The sequence below is a fragment of the Marmota monax genome, unplaced genomic scaffold (genome assembly GCF_021218885.2).
Source record: "Marmota monax isolate L192 unplaced genomic scaffold, Marmota_monax_Labrador192_F-V1.1 WCK01_AAM20220418_F8-fsc00167, whole genome shotgun sequence".
Taxonomy (NCBI): domain Eukaryota; kingdom Metazoa; phylum Chordata; class Mammalia; order Rodentia; family Sciuridae; genus Marmota; species Marmota monax.
Genome location: NW_026694116.1, coordinates 1871306 through 1892878, shown reverse-complemented (window position 1 = coordinate 1892878; position 21573 = coordinate 1871306). Strand labels below are relative to the sequence as shown.

The 21573-nt window shown below is 52.3% G+C and overlaps 1 protein-coding gene across 12 annotated transcripts in view; it reads right to left on the bottom strand.

Moving 5' to 3' along the window:
• Camsap1 (calmodulin regulated spectrin associated protein 1) overlaps positions 1–21573 on the bottom strand; it is a 63344-nt gene that overhangs the window by 6952 nt on the left and 34819 nt on the right. For 8 of the 12 annotated variants that reach the window (XR_009228740.1, XM_058585938.1, XM_058585935.1 and 5 more), the window contains 11 exons: positions 13010–13149; positions 12816–12912; positions 12381–12558; positions 10024–10115; positions 9462–9546; positions 6377–8792; positions 5293–5498; positions 4572–4780; positions 4289–4391; positions 2721–2836; positions 2090–2208 (listed from right to left, as the gene is read on the bottom strand). Coding sequence is in view for 11 of the 12 variants with exons in the window: in XM_058585938.1 (XP_058441921.1) it covers positions 2090–2208; positions 2721–2836; positions 4289–4391; positions 4572–4780; positions 5293–5498; positions 6377–8792; positions 9462–9546; positions 10024–10115; positions 12381–12558; positions 12816–12912; positions 13010–13149 (3761 nt within the window). In the remaining variant the exon portion in view is untranslated. The remainder of the gene's footprint in view (positions 1–2089; positions 2209–2720; positions 2837–4288; positions 4392–4571; positions 4781–5292; positions 5499–6376; positions 8793–9461; positions 9547–10023; positions 10116–12380; positions 12559–12815; positions 12913–13009; positions 13150–21573) is intronic. The other 4 variants (XM_058585937.1, XM_058585936.1, XM_046465441.2 and 1 more) reach the window with 1 other exon arrangement.

The following is a 21573-nucleotide window of genomic DNA, read 5'->3' as shown; positions in this document are numbered from 1 at the left end:
GCCTCTGAGCCCTCCTGGCAGCTCCCTGGCACACCTGCTGCCCACTCACTCCTGTGTGTTACAGTGGTGGCTGCCCAACGCCACATGACACGTGCGGGTGCAACAGCTTGAGAGAGGAGGAGCTGAGATCCCTGCTCTGCATACGCGTGAACGTGTGAAGCAACGCTTCACTGACTTGTTATTATGTCCACCTATTTTGCTTTAGGAAAGGTATTTTCTAAATCTATGGGGTCTCAGTCAGCATATAACATGTTTACTAAATAAATTCACAAACGTTCTTAGAATGTTCTTGGAAAAAGCAAAATCTAAATCTATGTACAATAACTGATTTCAACTGCACAACCTCTGAGTTTCAACAGCAACAGAGTTGGATGCCAAAAGGCAGGCCAGGAGGGGGACTGTGGCCCTGTGCAGAGCAGCGAGACCCCGCAGCAGCCCTCAGTGGCTCCTGACACTGGCTGGAGGGGGCTTCCAACCCTAAGCTGCAGGTCTTCATGCTGGCCCTGCCTCCCTTCTGGAGTCTGAGGTTCTGTTGTGATCGAGGCAGAGGGGGCACCTTATGTCCAGCCTGGACAGAAGCTCTCTGCCCTGCCGGACACACAACCCTCAGGCACTACACCTGTGCTTCAAGGAGGTGGGTGGGGTGTCCCACGTACCCTGGGCAGGCAGGCCTGGCACACCAGCTGTACTCGGAGGCTGGGACCCTGTCCGTGTCTTCCCCCACCCCAGGCTGCGACAGGAGCTGAGGCACCAGTACCCTGCTGGAGCATCTCTGAATTTGGAGTGCCTCTTTTGCATGGAAACAGGCTCAGGGAGAAATGCCTCGGTCACAGGCCGCTTGTCTCCACTCCCACAAGAAAGGCTTGAAGGGGCAGGGGGTGGCATGCACCAGCCCAGATTATCTGCTATTAAGAAAGGAGCCTCCCTCCTGGGCTCACCAACCCACACCCCCTCGTGCTACTGAAGCGCCCAGTTCTGAGGGCGGGCGGGCAGCTTGCAAAGGCTTCTTTCGGAAGCCCTTGTTCCACAAGGTCACAAATGCGCCTGAGGTGCGGGGCAGGGGTTCTTGGTACCCACATCTTCCTGGAATTCCACTCCCGCCGTCTGAGGAGCCAGGCAGAGCTCACCCTGAGCTTCAGGGGTCTGTTCCTAAACACCCACTGGGCACACAGCTGGATGCACGGAGGCCTTCCAGTCAGTCCAGTCAAGGCAGCACCCACCTTCCTGGGCCCCAGGCTCTCAGCCAAGACCTAGGGCCTCTCTCTCAACCACCAGGCACTGCGGCTGACCCGGGAACTCCCAGCACCCAACCCTGAGGCAGCCTGCTTCTTATTTTTCCCCAAGTCCTTATCAGTTTCTGACCTCCAGCCCTCAAGCCACCTGGGGCTGCCCTGGCTTTGTCAATCAGCCTGCTGGGGACCAGGCACAGCCACTTGCCCACACATGGCCTGTGACGGTCTTTGCTGCAGAATAGGCAGTGTGGCCAGAGTCACCACAGGACCCCTCCTCAGGCAGCACCTCACCTGATGCACCTGTCTCACAGGCCACTGCTCAGGGTGCAGCCTGAGCCAAGAACAGCACTGGGCAGGGCCGGCCCATCCTAGCACACCTCCCTCTTCCTCTACCCCAACGGAAAGCTCCCCACTGCGAAGCACCAGCCACATCCTAACTAGGCCTCTACTTCCACTTGGGAAGGCCACCGTCACCTCCTATGAGATGATGGAAGCCATACTCAGGAGGCTGAGGCAGAAGGATCACAAATTTGAGGCCAGCCTCAGTAACTCAGTGAAACTCTCAGCAACTTAGACCCCGTCTCAAAATAAAAAAGGATGAGAGGAGTAGCACAAGTGGTAGAGTATCCTTGGGCTCAATACCTAGGACCAAAAAATAAATAATAAAAGAACCAAAGCCAGACCCACTCTAGCTGCAGACTGTCAACATGGCAACAGTGACCAGCACTTTACCAGAACCAACTCTCTAGTTCTCAGGGTCCCGACCACAACCTGGGCTCACAAAGCTACATGCCCGCCCTCCCTGGCTGCCCCATAACCCACAAACAGCTCACAGCCACCGTGCGGCTGGCGTTTACCTCCAATATGGAGTTCTTGTGAGGCTCGTTCACCTTCCCGGCCAGACAGCAGTGGGAGATGGCGTTGTGGATGATGGGCTTGTTGGACTTGCTACTGGGCTCCTTGAAGAGCTTGGGACCTAAGAAACCAGACCAAGATTTGCAAAATTGAAATTCTGAGGCACAAATACATGGAAAAGAGCAGCAGCATCGTGGACATGCACGCATTCCAGAAAACGGGCAGTGAGGACTGCTTCAAATCGATTTGAGAAGTCCCATTTGTGAGTTTGAAATGGTAGATGAAAGGTTAAAATGACTAATACCTATCCACTTTCTAACTTTGGGTTCGTTACTATAAAAATGACAAGCTCAGGAGGTAATTTTGAAGGCCTAACCTAGGCTGTGTGGTACCTGCCCTGAGCACCACTCTGAAGGCGGCTGGAGCCAGCACTATGCCACTGCAGGGCAGGCCACGGGAGCTGGGCCAGGGGCTTCCCTAGTCCACGGTGCACGACAAAGACACCGAGAGCCACACAGCTGTTACTCAGTAACAGGAAAACACCCTCAGACACAGGAAGACTGGTATTCTATAGAATGCCAAGCCAAAGCATGAGGCTGCATGCACAGTGACCTCAAGGACTGTGACCATCACCTGTGTACTCGGCCACTGAGGCCAGGGAGGAAGCTGCCGACGCCGTTTCCCAGTCCCGGTCTGTGCTCCTGCTTGGGTTGCGGCTCAGAATGGGCAAGGCTTCCAAGGACTCCACTCTGCAGGCAGTAAAGCACACAGGGTGAGGCCAGCAGAGCTTCAGCCTCCCTCCTCCCACCCACACCCAGCACGTGGCCACTGCACCTGTCAGCCCACACCGCCATCCGCATCGTCAGGGTATGGGCACCCTGTAGCAGCGGACTTCTGGGGAAGGTGGGGGTGGGTAAGCACACTGCCACCCCACACGCGCTCTGGCAAAGAGACACAGCAAACACTTGGGGTGGCCCCTCTGCAGGAGGAAGTGCGCCTTCACGCTTAGCCTGGGGCTGCTGTCCACTGAAGCAGGGCGCAAGGGCTGCTGCTGGCGCAGGCCTTCTGTACTGCTGTCAGCCAGGGATGCAACCCAGGAAGGAAGCCCACTGGGCCCAGTCTGAAAGCCCTGTGTCAGTGACTCTGCCTGGCAGATCTGAGCTATGCTTGCAGAAGTGTCCCTACCAAACATGGCAGGTGCCAAGAGCTGCACAGAGCTCTGAGACATGAGGCTTCTGTTCTCCAAAGGGTGCCAGACAGTGCTGGGGTGGAGTCTAGCTGGGCCGCTGACCATCAGAAGAAACCTCCAGGCAGGACCTGGGGCCCGTCAGAGGAACCCTCCACAAAGCCAGGAGACACAGCAGGCACATATGTGAACACAGGAATACCACAGGTCACCCCTGTGGCTCACGGGACCCAGGCTGCCCTGCCAGGCATGGAGGGGGCACCAGGAGAGGAGGGAGGGCCCTGGCTCTACAGGAAGCAGCACCACATGGGAGGGAGCGAGGGAGGCTCCAAGGCTGGGCAGACACATTCAGCGATGTCTAGGTGGGCCCCATGTTGCCTGGACAATCCCTCTAATCACAAAGGGGAGATGTTAACAGCCAGTGGGAAAACAGCTGATACCACCTTAATGATCCAAGTAAACTGACGGGATCAGGACCCGCCCGGCCTGCTGCTGGAGGAAGGCCTCACACGAGCTGTTCCATCCCAGAGTGGGCGCTCGTGACCCATCTGCCACGGGAAGCAGATGGGAGCATAACTGCTCAGCGTCTCAGAACATCATGGCCAGAAAAGGTCAAGGAACTGTCCCAAGTTAAAGGACACTGAAGAGCGATGGCATCGGCACAGACGCAGACTGGGCCCACTGATGACAACTGGATGCGGCCCGTGGGTCAGGTAAGTGCTGGCTTGACAACTACATGTGGCAGAAAGACACCCGGTCCTGGCAACCAGTCAAGCTTGCCTAGACACAGGGTGCCGCCCTGGCTCACTCCTGGAAGACTGGAGAACGTGGACACACACGTGGGCTGGGGACAAGGCAGGCCAATGCTGAGTCACAGAGCAGACAGCTGTGCCAGGCAGGCGTGGCTCCTCCACCACAGCCACCCTGCTGTGAACTTGGAATTCTACCAGATCAAAGCGACAAGGCCACCCTCACCCATTTTCCACCCAGAAGCTCCACTCGCCCAGCTCCTTACCGCTGCGAAGGTGTGCCCCCTGAGTGGATGCTCTCGGGCTCCGTGGTCGCTGCAGAGGCCAAGGACAGGCTGGAGCCGGAATGAGTCTGGCTCAGGTTATCCGCTGCAGAGACGAAGCACAGGGCAATGTGCAGGAGCAACCGACTGCGGGGAAGGCCCAGCCACCCCACAGGCTGGGGATGCCTGGCTGCCTCCACACTGTTGGAGGCTCCCAGCACCCTGCCCGGCTCAAGCGCTCCACGCCAAGCACAGCTGCAGGTGGCAGACGGCAGGGGCTACTTACGGGTGGAGGAACACTTGGTCCCAGAGTCACTGCAAGACTCTTCCCGGTGCACGGACTTTGGGCGCGGCTTTTTCGGCTTCGACCTGGGTTTGCCGAGCCCTTGCTCCTCTAGGATCTGCTGCTGCTTCCTCCGCAAGTACTCCTGCTTAATGAGCTCTCGCCGTGCCTTCTCCTCCTCCTTCCGGATGCGGTCCTCCTCAGCTTTACGCCTGAGAGCCAAGGTGGTTCCCCACAGCACTGAGTGACAGGGGTCCCAAACCACGCCCCTCCTGGACCTGCCTCCTACACAGGGGACCCAGGCTCTGTGGCTGGGCATCTCTAGGGCCCCTGGAGCTGAGAAAGCCAGTTTCCACGGGGGGCACAGTGGTCAAAAGGTGGGCCCTGGACCAAGCCTCTGGTGTGAAACCGCAGCCCCACCAGAGCGCTGGGCCACGGGCAACTTATTTGCTGCACCACATGCTAGTGGCCTCGACATTAAAATGGGATGAGCACACAGCTACGGGGCTGTGATACGACTGAAGACCATCCAGGGAAGAGCCTGGCACAGCCCCTCGCAGACCTGCAACAGGGCCAGTGCCTTGAGCAGGGACAGCATGGAGAGCAGCGAGGCGGCTGCAGGGCACTACTAAGACTGGGGCTTGCCAGCCCTGATCATCCCTGTGGCTCACGGGACCCAGGCTGCCCTGCCAGGCACGGAGGGGGCACCAGGAGAGGAGGTTACCGGGCTTCATCCCGCTTGAGCTCCACCTCTGCCTCCAGCTGCTGTTTCCGCACGCGAGCCTCCTCGGCCTTGCGCTGCTGTTTCAAGAGGAAGGCCGCCCGCTTCTTGGCAAGTTCATCTTCTGCTTTCTGTTCGTCCTGCACAGGCGTCGTCTGGTGGTCAGTGACAGTACAGGAAACACCCGGAACTGCCTGGCCCAGGCGCACCTCAACACATAGTTTTTTATTTTATACCGGAGATTTAACCTGGAGGGGCTCTACCATTGAGCCACATCCCAAGGCCCCCACATCCTGCAGCATTTGTTGTTCTTTTTTTAAATTTTAAGACAGGTTTTCACTAACTTACTTAGGGCCTCAATGAGTTGCCGAGGCTGGCCTTGAACCTGCAATCCTCCTGTCTTAGCCTCCTGAGCCCCTGGGATTACAGGCGTGAGCCACACCTGGCAACCCAGCAGATTTTGATATACACTTAGAAAATTTTAACGCTACCCTAAAGCTTTTACTTTTGAACTAAGAAATAAATGTCCTTTATAGATTACTGACACACACACACACAAAAATGCTGTTCAACAGGGATTCACAATTGGCCACCTTTCCAAATGCCTTGTTCAGCTAGCCTTGAACACTATTAGTAAATTTCCAAACTGAGCTAACACCCAAATTAACTGTGTTTTCATTTTAAAAGCACAAACACCAAATAAAGTGTGTGTCTGGTGCTGCCCGAGGACTGCACTGTCTGGTCTCAGGAAAAGTAGCCCCAGTGTGTCTCTCCTCACCCCTGGGAAGATGCTGCAGAGCCTCTCTGCTGCCCAGGTGCTGCCCAGCCAGGGTGGGCAACCCCGCCTGCAGCTGACAACCATTTCTCCAACTGTTAAAAACAGCTGAAAAAACATACTTTGTGATACAGGAGAGTCAAATCAGGTTCACAGAAAGTCTCTGCATGCAGCCCTGCTCATCTGCGAGCGTCTCTGTGGCTGTTTCCAGAGCCATGAGCCCACGGAGCCCACCAAGCTCCCCCCAGGGCTCTTGATGCACCTGCCTGAAGCCTTGATTCTTGCAACACAGCACAAGGGCCACCAACTCACCTTAAAGAAGAAGCCAAGCCCAGGCTTCTGGTCACTGTCGCTGAGGAGGTCCACAGAGCCCGTGTGGCCAGCCCCCTCTCCGTCCTCATCGGGGGCCTGTAGGTGGGACAGGTCCACCTCGATGAGGCTGGCCTTGCTCCTCAGTGGCTCTTCCCCAGGAACGTGGTCGCTCCCTGCGGGGTCGGAGGAGTGCAGCCCTGCCTCTTTCCCACTCGTGTCCACAGCTTCTGTGAAGTTCATCTGTTCTGACAGAACATTTGCCTCTTTGCAGGAGGACAGAGCCAATGTCCGCTGGTTGCTTTCATCATGAAGCCTGTAACTGTCCAAGAGACACTTCTCAGGAGGGTTGCTGCCGGGGGCTGCAGCACTGTCCACGCCCGGGTCGGGAGGTGTCCGTGGGTGATCACCAGAGGGGAAAGGTCGAAGATGTGGGAGGGTCTCCACAGTGGGTGTTGGGGTCTTGCTCCGGGAAGAGCCCTGCTGCCTATCCTTTGGAACCTTCAGCTCAGCTGGTCTTCCTGAACGGGAGCTCCGGCTCTGGCCCAGACGGGGGGGTTTGCGGTGACCAGACACCCCAGTCGGAGAAAGCGGCTCAACGAAGTGGATTGAGGTCTTTACTTTTTGGTCCTGAGAGTTATTTTTAGGGCCTGGCGTTGGTACCGTGGGGGACTTCATGAGGAGCTGCTCCTGTTGCTGGGAGATCTTCAGAATGGCCTGCTGCAGCGTGCTGATGGTCTCGTTCAGCTTCTCAATGGAAAGGTCGCATTCGCTCAGGTCTCCCACCTCGCCAATGCCGTCCTCCAGGAGAGCAGCAGAAAGCGCTCTGCCCTTCTCCCCGTCATGCACAGCCGTCAGGTCTTTGGGCTTATGAAGCTGGACAAAAGCCAGGCTTTCTCTGTCTATGTCCTGAGACTCACTGAGATCTTCCCTCTGCTCTTCCTTGGCGAGGAAGGCTTCTGACTTAGAAATGCCACTGTCAAAGTCCTCGCCATTGTGCTGAACATACTCCTTTGCAAAATGCTCTGGCCTCAGTGGCTGAGGGGCACCATCAGCCTTCCCCTTCTTCACCACGTGCAGGAAGGCGGCCTTGCCCAGCTTCAGGCGCTGCCGCGCAGACAGGGCCTCCATCCTCTTCTTCTGGGTCTCTATGGCCCTGCGCTTCTCCTCCAGCTGCATGTGCAGCTGCACCAGCTCAGACGCCAGGAGGCTGGCAGGGTCCCGGCTGTGCCTGCCTGGGCTCTGCTCTCTCTTCTGCCTCCACGTCGTCAGAGGGGCTGGGCAGCTTTCCGATGCGTCCGGTGTGGTCTTCTGGGAGCTGCTGGTACTGGACTTGGTTTCACAGCTGTTGAGTCTCTGGAGCTTCCTCTCAGCAAAGCTGGTCATCTTCACGCTTCCACTGGCCATGGATACGCTGCTGAGCTGAGAGGCAGTGCTCAGACATGGGCTCGAGCGGCCACTAGCATCATCTTTGTCCTCATGCTCCTTCACCTTCATGTCCTCCTGCAACTTGGCTGACTCCTCTTCACCGGCGTACCTGGCAATCACCACGGCAGGGTCCTCGCCAATGAAATCCTGTTCCACTTCCTCTAGGTCTCCCACGTCAGAGTCAGAATCTGGCCTCAGGACAGCCCAGGGCTCCTCATCGGGGGTGCCAGGGCTTCTTGGGCCAACACATAACCTTCCCTCTGTGTCTCCATCAGCCCTGCCTAGGTGAAGGAAAAAGCCATCAGCAGACTGTCCCTGAGACAACGGATCCAATCCGCCAAAGGCCAGAGGGCCCCCATGCACTTCTGTAGCTTCTGCAGACCGCAGTCCCCGCTCTGCAGGGTCAGTGCTAACAGCAAGCTCTGAGCACGGAATTGGGGTGAAAGTGCTCTTCAAGTCACGACGGCCGGTCGCCTTCTTCCGGGCAGCAGGTTGAGGGCCCTCGCTGGGCCTCCTGGGCACAATGCTCCGAGGTCTCCCTTCCCCTCGCTCATCCTCCTTGGTGGTGGTCTGCTTCTCTTTTGCCGGCCTCAGCACTGCTGGCAGCAGGGGCTCCAAGAAAAAGCTGTCAGGCTTATTCTCTAGGGCATCCACCTGCCTCTGGGGAGACCTGGCACCTGCTATTAGGCCTGGGGCCCGCGGCGAGGCCCTGGGGCCTTGCGGGTCCACACAGTGGGGAGACACATCTGTCCTGATGATGGCCACCAGCTCCTCATCCTCATCCTCAATACTAACATTGCTCAGGAGGCTCCTCCCATTGGTCCTCCCAGCTGTGGGGCAGGGCTGGTTCTGTGGGGTCAGATGAACAATGCTGGATGCCAAGCTGTCCTTGCTGATAGAGCGCGCCAGGCTGACGCTGTCACCAGAGCCAAGGTCCACGTCACAGCTCGCAGCATGGTGGAGAGCAAAGGGTGTTGGCTGGGACACTGGCCTGAAACGCAGAGGAGAAGCCCATTGGACATGCCGCCACATACCCCTGAGACCATGTGACAGTCTGGGGCAGAACTCTAGTTACGAAAAGAATACAAACCTCAAGTATAGGGCACCTAAGTAAACCCCTCCCCGGAGAAAAGAGAACCAGAAACAACTGTAGCTTAGTGATTCTGAAACCTTTTGGTCCCAGACCCCTTTAATAATCATTAAAAATTATTGAGGACTCCTAAGAGCTTTTATTATACTTGTCAATATGACTCGGTTCATCATAGTAGAAATTAGAACTCCAGTATGCTCCAAATGCCGATGAGCAGTCACTACTGTGACTATGACAAGCCTATCACAAGCTTATGACACGAAAACTCCCTGTTATCTTATCAGTGACATGATTTGATCCTATGAGCCTTTATGCCGGCTGGCAGGACCCTCACACCTGACTGTCATGGCACCACATGTTACATGGCCACCGGGAACATCCACATGCACCCCATGAGAGAACAAGACAAAAAGGGCGGTCAGCACCTGGCACCACTATGGAGATGACTGGGCCTGTGAGCTCTCTCCAAGAGTCCTGGAGGCCCTTCAGGGGCCTGGAAGCATGTGGAGAACTGCAGCTTCAGTCCCATGAACACCCCAAATAGAAATGTATCATTTCAAAGTGATTCACCTGGCTTTTTTTTCTGGCCACGCTACTGCCGTACCTCGTGGCTGGCCATCGACTCGGGTTAAAGAGTTAGATCGATGTCGCTGGTCTGCAGTTCGGAGGAAACAAGCAAGTTCAGCATCAGTGACTAACTGTGCACCAGTGGAAGTTCTTTCAATCAGCTGCCACTTCTCCAGGAAATGATGCCTAACTCACAGGCCAGAGCTGCTCAAGCAAGCAGACCATCAGAACAGTGCCACTTTCAACAGTCCCAATGATGAGTCGTGTATGATTGAGGAGCAACCAGCCCAAAGCACAAAGACAACACTGGGTGACTGTCAACAGCTCCTGCTTAGGCACGGCACACCAATTCAGTGGGTGCCACATGGGATTTATTAGATTATTGGCACTGTAACTATAGAATGATAAATTCTAAGACATATCAATACAAATTAAGACTTGTTCTGCAAACATTAACTAAAATTACTACACCAGAATCAGATGATTCAGTTTTGAGGAACATTATTTTACTCAACAGTAGCGAGAAGAGGTGGCGAAGGGGCTGTGGAGGGGACTGTGCTCTCACCAGGGCTGTCCTCTGCCTGCACTGCTTTCTGCTGCTTCTGCCTCAGTGGCAATAGAGGATGGGAAGGGCTAAAGGCAGAAGTTCCTTTCCCACTAAATGGAAAAAGAATTTGAGAAGAAAAAAAAAATCACTAGTTAATCAAACTTCAAGTTCCAAATCAAATGCACATAAAATAACAGACCATTATGAATTCATGTTAAGGAGGGAACAACTTAAAAGTTCTCTGGCAAAAATTGATTTCTATGAAACTGAACCAAGAAAGAATACCAAGAACTTCAAACTTGAGATAAAAATCCACAGCTGCAGACAGGGATATGGTACTTCTGGTTACAGTGTGTAACACAGCCAGTTCCCAAGCCCCCAGCAACACTCAAGCACACGGCCGGGTGATCTTTTGAGACAAGCAAAAAAGAGAAAAAGCAATTGCCTGAAAAAGATGACTTTCAAAACTGCACATTCTTGGTTCAGTGAAAGACCACAAAGATGACCGCACCATATCCAGCTAACTCTAACTCAGGTGGCTCTGAGTGACCTGAACGGGATCCCACACCCAGAGAAGCAGGGGTGCTGTACAGTCCTGGTGGCTGAGGACGTGAGAGCCATGTCCACCAGGAGCTCCAGAGCTGCCCGCAGCACTTCCACTTCTGCCCTACAGTCCAGAAAGGCGAGGGGCAGCGAGAGGTGCGTGTACAGCTGTGCTGTGAGGTGTGCCCCTGAAGAGCCCCACAGATGCAGGAAGGGCACTGGTCAGTGGGCATGGCTCCCAGCAGTCGGAACACTGGCCTCACAGGGCAGCTACTCTGGCTATTTCACTCTCAGGAGAACTTGGACAAGGGAGAAGTGACAAAGTTAAGAGCAGATTGAGTCCCCTGGCCACAGCTAAGAAGCCTACAGACACAAAGGCAGGGGGTCATCCAGGGTCAGAATAGAGAAAGACAATGGGGCGGGGGTGATAGAGAGGCAGGAGAGAGCAAGAGGGAGGGAGAGAAAGACAGCGGGAGGGGGTGGGAGAGAGTTAGGGAGCAGTGTGGCTGCCAGCAGAATGGCTGGGGGTGCAGGGGTCCCCGAGGAGCTGGGCAGGCAGGGGAACACCTGCCCAGAGCTGCTCACAGCTCCTATGGCTATTAGCCACCAGCCCAGTTGCGAAGAGAAACAGTTATTAGAGTGTGCTGCAGGAGAGATCCCAATGAGCGAAAACCTCAGGGTGCACAGGGAGGTAGAAAGCAGGCCCACAGCGTGCACCCATGACACCCAGCACCCATAACGTCTGTGTGCACACACACACTGCTGATGTGGGACTGGAATGTGGAGAGGCGCATGGAGAACGGACACCCGTGCCTCAGCACAGATGTCAGCCAGAGTGCTCCACCTCTGCTCCAGGAGTCCGTCTCCAGGCCTCAGAGCCCCACACAGAACACGGCAAACCCCGCCCTGAATAGCACCAGGGAACTGCCTCCGCCTCCAAGGACTCCTTCCTCCTAACTCAACTCTGCAGCCCAAGACAACAGAGGTCTTCATGCCCCACAGAATCACTCAGCAACAAGCTCTGCTCAAAAATCACTCTAAGTACTGCTGTACTCTTAAAGCCTAGCTCAATCTCCACGTTTAAAAACTACCTTCTGGGCTAGGGTGTAGCTGAGAGGTAGAGCGCTTGCTCAGCCTGAGGGAGGCCCTGGATTCCATCCCAGCACCACAGAATAATAGTAACAGCAATAACAGACAATGACAGGTGCGTCAACATGCTCACACGCCAGGCACAGACTCCCTCATCCTGCCCTGCAGCTGCCAATCTGCCCCAGATCCACTCAGTCCAGTCAGGTGCCGATGACCAAAAACACTTGAAACAGCTCTGTTTACTGTCTTACCAGAGCCAAGTTAATTGCTTGCTGAAATTAAAGAAGCAAACTGATATTCTTCCTGGGTAGGTCTATCTCTGAGAAAACAATTCACAGTACTTGAGATGCAAAGAGGATTTCATTCTTTATATATTCTACACACACACATCCTATCAGACTCTGCAACAAAGCAAATTTAAACTGTCATTTAATTCTTCTACTCTTCAGACCATGTTAAACTATGTGATTTACTGTGGACAGAGCTGGAGAAACACCTATGCTGTGGACAGCACCAGAACTGGAAGCACGGGCTTGAAAGAACTAGGCACCAGGGCCCGCAAGAGGCTGGCACCATTGCTGGCCTCTGGCCAGAGGGTCAGGGCAGGAGCACAGGCTGCCACGGCTACTCTTCTGTGCTTTATGTATGACCTATTGAAAAGATAACTTTAATTAAAACTTCGGGCGACGATGAAAAGGGAAACAAGATAGTGAATTAATTCTGGAAAGCACAGAGTGACTTACAGACACTCAGCTTCTTCGGGATGGAGGTGGTACCTATGCCCGCCTTCGGCTGGTGGCTGAGTAGGTGGCGGCAGGTCAGCGGGGCTCAGTGCAGCAGGGCTGCCCAGGAAGCTGCGCTTGGTTGCATTGGAGATGGGGACAGGAGGCCGGCTACTTTTCTGCTGCAATGCCGTTTTAGCTGCAAAAATAGCAATTTTACAGAAATATTCATATTATTCATGGTTACTTAGAACATAGCAAGAAGCACAGAAAACTACCTGCAGTTTTTTATTGTTGTTCTTTTTAGATACACATGACAGTAGAGTGTATTTTGACATATTATATGTTCAGGGAGAATAGCTTACTCTAAATAGGAGCTAGCCAACCCGCCTGCCTTTCACAGGGTTCTGGGTAGGCTGCTCGAGCCTGGGCATGATGGTGCAGGTGGTCACTCACCATCTTTCAGCTCCTGAACATCCCTGGGCTGGACGAAGTCTGGCTTGACATTTTCAAACCACCAGAAAAGCTCAGCAATGAAGACCATGAGGTTTGGCTGAAGGGAAGAGAGGCACACCGTGAGCCCTCATGAGCCCTGTGAGCACTGTGAGCACGGCGCTCACGGCCTTGAAACAGGTGAGGGGCCACCTCACCTTGAGCACCAGGGGCGCATAGAGCATGTCTTCCAGGGTGAGGTAGAAGCACTTGCTCAGGTGCTGGTTGGAGAACTCCCTCAGCAGCCGGATGTTGTACAGGCTGTCGGCCAGCGACGGCACCTCCTTTAGACAAATGTCTAGCAGACACAGAGAGGCAGTGTTAGCGCTCTGCCCCGAGGGGGTGCACACAGGTGTGACTCTGAACAAAACCACCTTGTGAGTAAGCTTTACACACGACAATAGACACAGGAGGAAAATGCTCAAGGAAAAGCGATGAGATAGCTAACCCTATGCATCCCACAGAAACCCTGAAATTCCAAGGGTGGTCTTCCACTGCGCTCTCCCCTTTGAGTTTTTGAGTTTGCAAAAGAGCCTTGCTGCATGTGGCTAGAGAATGGCGGTTTCCTTTGGCAATGGAAACCCTGTGCACACGGTTATGTCCAGGTGGCAAGGTGTGGGCAGGGAAAAGCAGAAAATCCAAACTATTAGGGAAGGTGAGAGTCCCCAGACCAGAAGATTGCACAGCATACGTCTCTTCCATGAAACAGAGATCTTTGCTATCACACTCAGGGGGAGGCCAATGCAGGATGTCATGCCCTCAATCAGTAAATGCAGTACAGGCAAGGATTCCCTAGGCCACTAAAAAGGAGACTCTGAGACAGTGTCCCTTGTCAAGACTGTCCCTCGTCCGCCTCTGTTTTGCTGTGAAAGTCATGTTAAAACAAAGGAAGAGCTGGGCTGGCTCTCAGAGGCAGGGCACGTGCCCAGAGTGCACCAGGGCCTGGGCTTCATCCACAGCACCATAACAAACAAAAAGCCCCAAGGGGGTAAAAATTTGCTCTAGGATGTAGGCTCTCTGTTCACCTCACAGATTGTTTCTTTTGCTGAGAAGAAACTTTTTAGTTTGAGTCCATCCCATTTATTGATTTTAATTGGTTTTAATTCTTGTGCTACAGGAGTCTTGTTAAGGAAGTTGGGGTCTAATCCCACATGATAAAGATTAGGGTCTACTTTTTCTTTATTAGGTGTAGGGTCTCTGGTTTAATTCCTAGGTCCTTGATCCACTTTGAGTTGAGTTTTGTGCATGGTGAGACATAGGGGTTTAATTTCATTTTGTTGCATATGGATTTCCAGTTTTCCCAGCACCATTTGTTGAAGAGGCTGTCTCTGCTCCAATGCATGTTTTTGGCACCTTTGTCTAATATGAGATAACTGTAATCATGTGGGTTAGTCTCTGTGTCCTCTATTCTGTACCATTGGTCTACCAGTCTGTTTTGGTGCCAGTACCAGCAGTTTTTGTTACTATTGCTCTATAGTATAGTTTAAGGCCTGGTATAGTGATGCCACCTGCTTCACTCTTCCTGCTAAGGATTGCTTTCACTATTCTGGATCTCTTATTTTTCCAGATGAATTTCATGATTGATATTTCTATTTCTATGAGGAATGCCATTGGGATTTTGATTGGAATTGCATTAAATCTGTATAGTGCTTTTGGTAGTATTGGTCATTTTGATAATATTGATTCTGCCTATCCAACAGCAAGCTAGATGTTTCCACCTCCTAAGGTCTTCTTTGATTTCTTTCTTTAGGGTTCTGTAGTTTTCATTCTATAGATCTTTTACCTCTTTCATTAAGTTCATTCTTAAGTTTTTTTTTTTTTTTTTTTTAGGCTATTGTAAATGGGGTAGTTTTCCTCATTTCCTTCTCAGAGGATTTGTCACTGATATATAGAAATGCCTTTGATTTATGGGTGTTGATTTTATTTTTTTTTTAAATATTTATTTTTTTGGTGTAGATGGACACAACACAATGCCTTTATTTATTTATGTTTTTAATGTGGTGCTGAGGATCGAACCCGGGTCCCGCCCGTGCTAGGTGAGCGCTCTACCGCTGAGCCACAACCCCAGCCCCAAGGGTGTTGATTTTATAACCTGCTACTTTGCTGAATTCTTTTACTAGTTCTAAAAATTTTCTGGTAGAGCTTTTTGGGTCTTCTAGGTATAGTATCATATTATCAGCAAATAGTGCTAATTTAAGTTCTTCTTTTCCTATACCCCTCATACATCAGATAGAGCACTAATCTCTAGGGTATATAAAGAACTGAAAAAGCTAAACACCAAAAAAACAAGAACCCAATCAATAAATGGGCCAAGAACATGAACTCAGAAGAGAATATTCAGTCAATCAATAAATACATGAAAAAATGTTCATCATCTTTAGCAATTAGAGAAATGCAAATCAAAACTACTCTAAGACCATCCCACTCCAGTCAGAATGGCAGCTATTATGAAGATAAACAACAATAACTGTGGACGAGGATGTGGAGAAAAAGGCACACTCATTCATTGCAGGTGGGACTGCAAATTAGGAAAGCAGTATGGAGATTCCTTGGAAAATTTGGAGTGGAACCATCATTTGACCCAGCTATCCCTCTCCTCGGACTATATCCAAAGGACTTAAAAACAGCATACTACAGGGACACAGCCACATCAATGTTTATAGCACCACAGTTCACAATAGCTAAATTGTGTAGCCAACCTAGAAGCCTTTCAGTAGATGAAAGGATTAAAAAATGTGGCATATATACACAATGGAATATTACTCATCAATAAAAGAGAATAAAATCATGGCATTTACAGGAATAAAATAAGAATAAAATCATGGATGCAGTCGGAGAAAATAATGCTAAGTGAAGTTAGCCAATCCCAAAAAAACAAATGTTGAATATTTTCTCTGATATAAGGTGATTGACTCATAGTGGGGTAGCGAGGGGGAACATGGGAGGAATAGACGAACTCTAGATAGGGCAGAGGGGTGGGAGGGGAAGGGTGCGGGCAAGGGGTTAGCAATGATGGTGGAATGTGATGGACATCATTATCCAAAGTACATGTATGAAGACATGAATTAGTGTGAACATACTTCATATACAAACAGAGATATGAAAAACTGTGTTCTATGTGTGTAATAAGAATTGTGATACATTCCGCTGTCATGTATATAAAAAATAAAAGCAATTAAAAAGGGCGGGGCTGGGATTGTGGCTCAGCAGTAGAGAGCTCGTCTAGCACATGTGAGGCCCTGGGTTCGATCCTCAGCACCACATAAAAATAAATACACAAAATAAAGGTATTGTGTCCAACTACTTCTGAAAAATAAATATATAAAAAAAAAAAGCCCCAAAGAAGTTGGAGCACTCACCTTGGGGCTGGGTGGGGTACTGGGGATTAGATCCCGAGTACTCTACCACTGAACCACAACCCCAGCCCTTTTATTTTTTATCTTGAGACAGGGACTTGCCAGGTTGTCTAGACTGATCTCAAACTTGAGATCTTCCTGCCTTTGCCTCCCACCCTGCTGGGATTATAGGCATATACTACAACGCCTGGTGCTAACTCATTTGAAATTAACTTTATTTCCAAGTTTAAAAAAAATGTTCAAAGGTTTACAAGAATGTACAAATTAGATTGTTTTTCAAGACCTTAACTGGTACTTTTGAGGTCTAGGTGTTTAGTCTAAGGATGGGTGCTGTCTGTCACCACTGAGACTAATCAGTCTTCTCCTCTCCCTGCAGAGTGCAAGACCCTCCCTGCAACAGCAGCCTACAGTCTCTCTTCTGGATTCTGTGTGCACGTCTTTTGTTACAGGTGTCTATCCCTGAGCAGGGTCATGCCATCTTAGCTCACAGAAAGTTAAACAAAAGTTGGCATTCACAGAACAAGTGCCCATGTTCTTGTTCTTCAAAGTTAACCTGGCTAGGGCCCAGGTACAGCTCAATGGGAGAGTGTGCCTAGCAATTGTGAGCTCTGGGTTTCACCTAGCACTGCAAAAAACAAACAAACAAACAAACAAACAAACAAAAACTTGGCTAAAATCTGGAACAATTTAAGCAATGAAATAAATGAATTAAAACCTACTGAATTAAATAAAAATCTATAAGGGCATAAAGATGTATTCTGAAACGTGAATAAATAAGCCTACAGGCAAAGGGTGGACTTCTAGGAGCGGGATGCTAGTGAATACCACACAGTGGCACTTGGCGAGACTGGACCAGACCTCTGATGAGAACTGGGGTTAAGGCCCCCCCACCTCTCCCACAGACAAGCCAGTCACTATGAAGCCAAGTCACACGGTCAAGTGGGGAAATGCAGCTCACCAGGCCAGCACTGCCAAGGCCACGGGGGCAGCTGTGCTGGAGGGACCTGCCCCACAACAAGGTCACACAAGCTGAAGGCAGAAGCCTGCGGATTCAAGGGAGCCAAGGTAAACCAAGGACCCAGGGGGCCAGGAGTGGCCTACAATGCCCCTGCTACCCAGTGACACAGCACAATGAGTGGGGAGGCTGGAGGCATAGTGCACAGAGACCATGAGCACTGCCTGAAGCAAGCTCACCAAAACAAAGTGCTACGAAACGAGTGCTCTGCCTGGGCCCCCCAGGGACTGCAGAAAGTCCTACTGCCTGCCGGTGTCTATGAAAATACAGGTATTTATTGGATTGGCAATAAATCTGCAGAACACTCTGGAGAAATCACACTTCTCAGGCTTTGACTCATCACCCAAGAAAGCGAAGTCTTCTTCCAAGCACCACAGAAAAGCCTGTGGTTTTTTTCTTCCAGTTTTTAAAATACTTCACACTTTTCTCTCACATCCCTTTTGTTGGCTTCACTCCCGGTTCTGAACAGTTCTCCCTGCATTTTAGACAGGACATTCGTACTGGGCAGATGCTGACCGGGTTCACTGCCACCCAGGGAAGGAGCCATGAAGGTTAAGCCACATCTCCAGCAGGCCAGAGCTGCTCCTTCTGGGACGCCATGTGAACGCACCTGGCTGCTGCATCCTTGCCGTCTAGCACCTTATGCAGGATTTCCCATCTGTCAGTCAGGAAAGCAGCCCAAATGCCCTTCAGGGGCACAGGAGAGACCATTCTATCCCTAGTGTCAGGGTAAAAGCTCCTCTTAAAAAAAGCCAATGCGGGGGGGGGGGGGGGGTGCTGGGATAGAGCTCTGTTGGAAAAGTGCTTGCCTTGCATGCACAAGGCCCTGGGTTCAATCCCCAGCACTACAAAAAAAGAAAAAAAGAAATCCTTAGGGGATATGGCTTCGTTGGTAGAGTGCTTGCCTTTCATGTACAGGGCCCAGGGTTCAATCCTTGCCACCAAATTAAAAAAAAAGGGGGGGGGGGGGGGCGCTGGGTGCAATGGCGCACGCCTGTAATCTCAGCAGCTTGGGAGGCTGAGGCAGGAGGATCATGAGTTCAATGCCGGCCTCAGCAAAAGCAAGGCACTAAGCAACTCAGTGAGACCCTGTCTCTAAATAAAACACAAAGGGGTGTGGCTCAGTGGAAGAGTGCCCCTGAATTCAATCCCCAGTATCAAAATAAAGAACAAGCTTTTAGTTTACATATTTTTCTTTAGAACTTAAAAATTTTTTATTTTAATAATTTATTATTTTGCTATTGAATTTGCTTTAATTTTTAAATTTTTCACTTTTAACATGTTACACAAAGTCTTAAAACACCACGGAGAATTTTTTTAAGCTTAAAAGCGACTCTGCCTCCCAACCTGGCATGGAGGGGCAGACTACACCCACTGTGCTGTCCTGGTGGGAGTGCCAGGCCCAGGAGGAGGGGCATCTCTAAGGCCCCCTGCAGGGTGGTGGTCAGCTCCAGAGGGAGCTTCCCTTCCCACAGGTTAGCTGCACAGCACCTGTTTGGGTCCTGCTGCAATCCCTCCGGGGTGTCCTGCCTGCCCGGGTCTACAGGTTCCCTGGGGGGCGCTCCAGCCTGAGTGCTGGTGCTCCTGCAGCCTCCCTCCTCCCCTCGACAACAGACCACCAGAGCCTCTGGCTCTGGGGCACTGTGGTGTCCCACTCCAGGACTCCCACTGCTGTCTTCCCACCCCGTCTCATGGGTGTCGGCCTGAGTGCTGTGGCCCTCATAACCACGAGGCCCTGGGTCCTTAAGCCCTGCCAGTGCACCCTGGGCTTTCCCCGCTGGCTCCTCTGCATCCCCATCCCCTCCTCCTCTCCCTACGCCCTCTGTGAGCTTCCTCTCCCTGCCCTCATGGCTGTCTTTGGCTCCACTTCTGGGAGAGTTCTTCAAGTGTGTCATGCAGCTTATTAGTGAACTCTTGACATTTCAGCAGCCAAGCATGTCCCTTCCCAGAGTTCGTTGGAGTCTGCTTCTGGACATGCTCTGGTCTTAATCTGTGACACTCAGACCCTCCTTCCAGCATCTGTTCCACTCCTGGGTCTCTGTCCCTCGCCACTGCATCTCCTCCTGTCCCAAACATCAGGGGACCTGTGGTAACCAGCCACAGGAGGATGGAGAGGAAGGCATCAGGAGCATCAGGAAGAAGGCTTGGCTGCAGGTGCCAGGCGGGGGCCAGCTGCCTGGCAGAGAACTGCAGGTCCTTAGTGGTAGTCACCCCCCCCGGCCAGCTTCTACAGAGAAGACTCCTCCCCACTGCACATACCGGCCCCATGGAGCCAGGCAAGGACAGAGACTTGGCAGGGCAGGCGAGATGTGGGGAGCATGTCACAGAAACGCCTGATTCGGTGTCCCCCCCTCACCTGTGCCTGCCCTGCACTAGGGTCGGAGGCCAGAGGCGCCAGAGTCACCTCTGCTGTGCAGCCCTGGTGCTCTCACCGGCCACCCCAGGGTTCTGGTGACCTCCCTTCTTCCCTGCTGGGGCTCCTTTGCCCTTCGGTTCTACTTCTTGGTCGGTGACTTGCTGTTAGGAGTCTGGATGCACCCTGGCTTCATCCAAGAGGGAAGGTGCGATTCAGTTCCCCAATCTCCTTGTTCTGAAGTCACTTTTGATTAGAAAAACTTCCATTTTTTCCCTACAACTTTCTCTGGGAAGTTTTGTGCACCGCGGTGAACCCAGCTGAACCAATTCCCAAGCTGCTTCCTTCTAACTATGCGCAGCAGAGGGCACAGCTCCTCCTGTCTGACAGGTCGTGGAGTGCTGACGTACTCCAAGTGTCTGCCCCACGCCCATCTGCCCAGGCACCACATCAATGCTGGAGCCTGACCAAAGCAGCAGAGGAGGACACCTGCCCGTGGAGAGCCTACGCTGGCCACTCCACTGGGATCACAGGAGCCTGGGAGCAGGCCACACCTGTGCGACTGGTTCCCATGTTCTGCTGGGGAGTTCTGGTGTCACTAGGTCTGCAGCCATGTCTTCAGTGGGCTCCATCAAGGTCGTCTTCTAGAGGTGCCTGCACATGCACTTCAACCGCTTTGTTTTTTGGTTGTTGATGGACCTTAATTTTATTCATTTATTTTTATTTGTAAGTGGTGCTCAGAATCAAACCCAGCGCCTCACACAGGCTAGGCAAGTGCTCTACCACTGAGCCCCAGCCCCAGCCCTCAACTGCTTATGTTTAAGAAGCACACTCCACGATGGCTGTTGACGGTGTCTCTTCAGCGTCTATCAAGCCACACGTGGCCCTGTGGGCTACTCCTTGTAATGCTGTTGCTTTCACCATCTTGACACTCTGCTCCCAGCTGCTCTGGGCTTCAGCGCGGCTGTGCCGCCCTGCGCTGTTCACCACCAACCACAACCCCATCCCCACTACGTCCTTCAGGAAGAACCGGGTCAGCGGACTGGAAGGCAGAGCTGAGAAGGTGTTGAGGGCCACAGCGGAGTTGGGATGACGCATGGCATTTTTGCCAGAAGTAGTAGTTGAGAGGTGACGCCAGCGAGCCATTAAGATGATGACTTTTGAGTTCTCACAGAGTTCCCGTTGAGTTCAGGTTGAGCTCTCCCGGGGATTCCTGAAGAGTTCGCGTTGGTTGGGGAAGTTCCGGTGGAGGGAGTTCCGGTTGATGTGTGGTGTGTTCCTGAAGGAGCCGCGTGGGTGGCGTTCGGGAGAGTTTCCGGGGAGTGTGCGTGGAATGCTGTTGGAGTTCAGGCAATAAAGTTTCCTGTTTGTAGATACAAGTGCTTTGTGGCGGCTCAGTGATTTGTGCCCAGCTAGACTGCGGCAAGAAGGCACTGCCCTGGGCAGGAGAGTGAGGGCGAAAGTGCCCTGGCGAGGCACAGGAGGCCCAGCAAGGCCGCTGAGCATCCCCGCGTCTTCCTTAGGCTCTCCGCTCTGTCCTTTGTATCCGTCACCAAGCCACACCTTCTGTCCTCTCCCACCTGTCTTGGTGCTGAGCCTGGGGACAACCATCTCCTTGTGTGGCTTCAGAAGGGAAGCTCTATGCTAGAATTCCCCCTGGTCCCGGCCACTTCTGACACCCACCTTTCCCCAGACACCCACACCACAGAGCAAAGTGCCTCAGCCTTTCTCCCACCCACTTCCTCCTGACCCAGACGGCACTGGGGAGCCTCCTGGAATTTGAGGGTGATCCTAGGGTTGTTCTAGCCCTCTCCCTGAGGCACCCCCCTCGCCCCCCAGACCCACATGTGGGCTCTCCCTGGAGGCAGAGGGGCCTCCCAGCCCTTCAAGTGCAGCTCTATCTTGCCCAGAGCACACACCTGTGGTCCAGCTATTCAGGAGGCTATGGCAATAGGAGCAGTTGAACTTACAAATCTGAGACCAGACCAGCAAAAAGGC